The sequence below is a fragment of the Echiichthys vipera genome (assembly GCF_963691815.1).
Source record: "Echiichthys vipera genome assembly, chromosome: 1".
Taxonomy (NCBI): Eukaryota; Metazoa; Chordata; class Actinopteri; order Perciformes; family Trachinidae; genus Echiichthys; species Echiichthys vipera.
In genome coordinates this window covers 41,849,006-41,851,505 of record NC_139826.1, presented here as the reverse complement: position 1 = coordinate 41,851,505, position 2,500 = coordinate 41,849,006, and the positions used below count along the sequence as shown (strand labels likewise).

Below are 2,500 nucleotides of genomic sequence, written 5' to 3'. Positions count from 1 at the left end.
GTGTTGTTGTTGGTGTTGTTGTTGGTGTTGTTGGTGTTGTTGTTGGTGTTAGTGTTGTTGGTGTTGTTGTTGGTGTTAGTGTTGTTGTTGGTGTTGTTGGTGTTAGTGTTGTTGGTGTTGTTGTTGGTGTTGTTGGTGATGTTAGTGTTGTTGTTGGTGTTGTTGTTGGTGTTGTTGTTGTTGTTAGTGTTGTTGGTGGTGTTGTTGTTGGTGTTGTTGTTGTTGTTAGTGTTGTTGGTGTTAGTGTTGTTGTTGGTGATGTTAGTGTTGTTGTTGGTGGTGGTGTTGGTGTTGTTGGTGTTAGTGTTGTTGTTGTTGTTGTTGGTGTTGTTGTTAGTGTTAGTGTTGTTGGCGTTGTTGTTGGTGATGTTAGTGTTGTTGTTGTTGGTGGTGTTAGTGTTGTTGGTGTTGTTGGTGTTAGTGTTGTTGTTGTTAGTGTTGTTGTTGGTGATGTTAGTGTTGTTGTTGTTGGTGGTGTTGGTGTTGTTGGTGTTAGTGTTGTTGTTGTTGGTGTTGGTTGTTGGTGTTAGTGTTGTTGTTGGTGATGTTAGTGTTGTTGTTGTTGGTGGTGTTAGTGTTGGTGTTGTTGGTGGTGTTAGTGTTGTTGGTGTTAGTGTTGTTGTTGTTGGTGTTGTTGTTGTTGTTGTTAGTGTTGTTGTTGGTTGTTGTTGTTAGTGTTGTTGGTGTTAGTGTTGTTGGTGTTGTTGGTGTTAGTGTTGTTGTTGGTGTTAGTGTTGTTGTTGTTGGTGGTTGTTGTTGGTGTTAGTGTTGTTGGTGTTGTTGTTGGTGTTAGTGTTGTTGTTGGTGGTGTTGTTGTTAGTGTTGTTGTTGTTGGTGGTGTTGTTGTTAGTGTTGTTGTTGTTAGTGTTGTTGTTGTTGTTGGTGTTGTTGTTGTTGGTGGTGTTGTTGTTAGTGTTGTTGTTGTTAGTGTTGTTGTTGTTGGTGGTGTTGTTGTTAGTGTTGTTGTTGTTAGTGTTGTTGTTGTTGTTGGTGTTGGTGTTGTTGTTGTTGTTGGTGTTAGTGTTGTTGTTGTTGTTGGTGTTAGTGTTGTTGATGTTGTTGTTGTTGGTGTTGTTGTTGTTGTTGGTGTTAGTGTTGTTGTTGTTGTTGGTGTTAGTGTTGTTGATGTTGTTGTTGTTAGTGTTGTTGTTGTTGGTGTTAGTGTTGTTGTTGGTGTTGTTGTTGTTGTTAGTGTTGTTGTTGTTGTTGTTGTTGTTGTCACTCACACGTCCACCTGGCACAGGAAGCAGTGGCAGTTCTCGATGACGTGGGCGTGTTTGGAGCGGTCGAACACGGGGACCGGACCCTTGTGGCTCCTGGTTCGGACGCTGTGGTCGGCCGGGTCGATGGACACCGCCATGACGTGGACGCACAGGTGACACGCGAACATGACGCCCGTGCACTGGCGCCGCCGTCAGGGAAGCAAACGCTGACACGGCAGAACACAAACGCTGACACAGCAGAACACAAACGCTGACACAGCAGAACACAAACGCTGACACGGCAGAACACAAACGCTGACACAGCAGAACACAAACGCTGACACAGCAGAACACAAACGCTGACACGGCAGAACACAAACGCTGACACGGCAGAACACAAACGCTGACACGGCAGAACACAAACGCTGACACAGCAGAACACAAACGCTGACACGGCAGAACACAAACGCTGACACAGCAGAACACAAACGCTGACACAGCAGAACACAAACGCTGACACAGCAGAACACAAACGCTGACACAGCAGAACACAAACGCTGACAGCTCGGCGTCACATATCGTTACATTCAGAGATAAAAGTCGTAATTCGGTGCTTTGGTAAACGTTCATCTCGCGAACTCGTAATTATTTTATTTATCTATATATATTTTATAGTAACGCCTCAGACGAGGTTTTGGCGGCGGCGGCGGTGCTGAGCTGCGGCGCCGTGGCGTGAACCCGGTGAAAGGATACGATGTAGCCTGCAGGGATCCAGTGAGCGGGCAGCAGGGGGACGAACACGCCGAAGCCGGTGACGGCGAAGTAGACGTAGAGCAGCCAGGCCAGGAGCTGGAAGGGGTGCGGGGGCCAGCTCCAGCCGTTGGTTCGAGAGCAGAGCGGCACGTCGGCCGGGTGCGGACCGTCGTCACTGACCGGCGCCGTGCGGTTCGGATTCCTGCTGCAGAAATCCATCCTGCACACAGACGAACAGGAAACACAGGGTCACTTCCTGTTTATGACACAGACAGGTGATGACAACAGGAAGTGACATCACTCACAATAACATAAACATCAGCGTCAAAGGTCAAAGTTCACTGTGCAGAATAATCTGTGTTTGATTTAATATAGTTATGATGCTTTAATGACTTTTATCACAGTTACGCATTATACATGTGCAGGGGCGGCAGCAGCTCAGTCCACAGGTGACTGGGCTGGGAACCAGAGGGTCGCTGGGTCGAGTCCCCGTGTGGACCATGAATGGAGCGTGGACTGGTGGCTGGAGAGGTGCCAGTTCATTT

General features: G+C 47.4%; 1 protein-coding gene across 1 annotated transcript in view; it reads right to left on the bottom strand.

Moving 5' to 3' along the window:
* The window catches only part of zdhhc1 (zDHHC palmitoyltransferase 1), an 8,878-nt gene that overhangs the window by 5,414 nt on the left and 964 nt on the right, over positions 1–2,500 (bottom strand). The window contains 2 exon segments of the mRNA XM_083918561.1: positions 1,227–1,402; positions 1,956–2,175. Of these exon segments, the coding sequence (XP_083774687.1) occupies positions 1,227–1,402; positions 1,956–2,174 (395 nt within the window). The 5' untranslated portion in view covers position 2,175.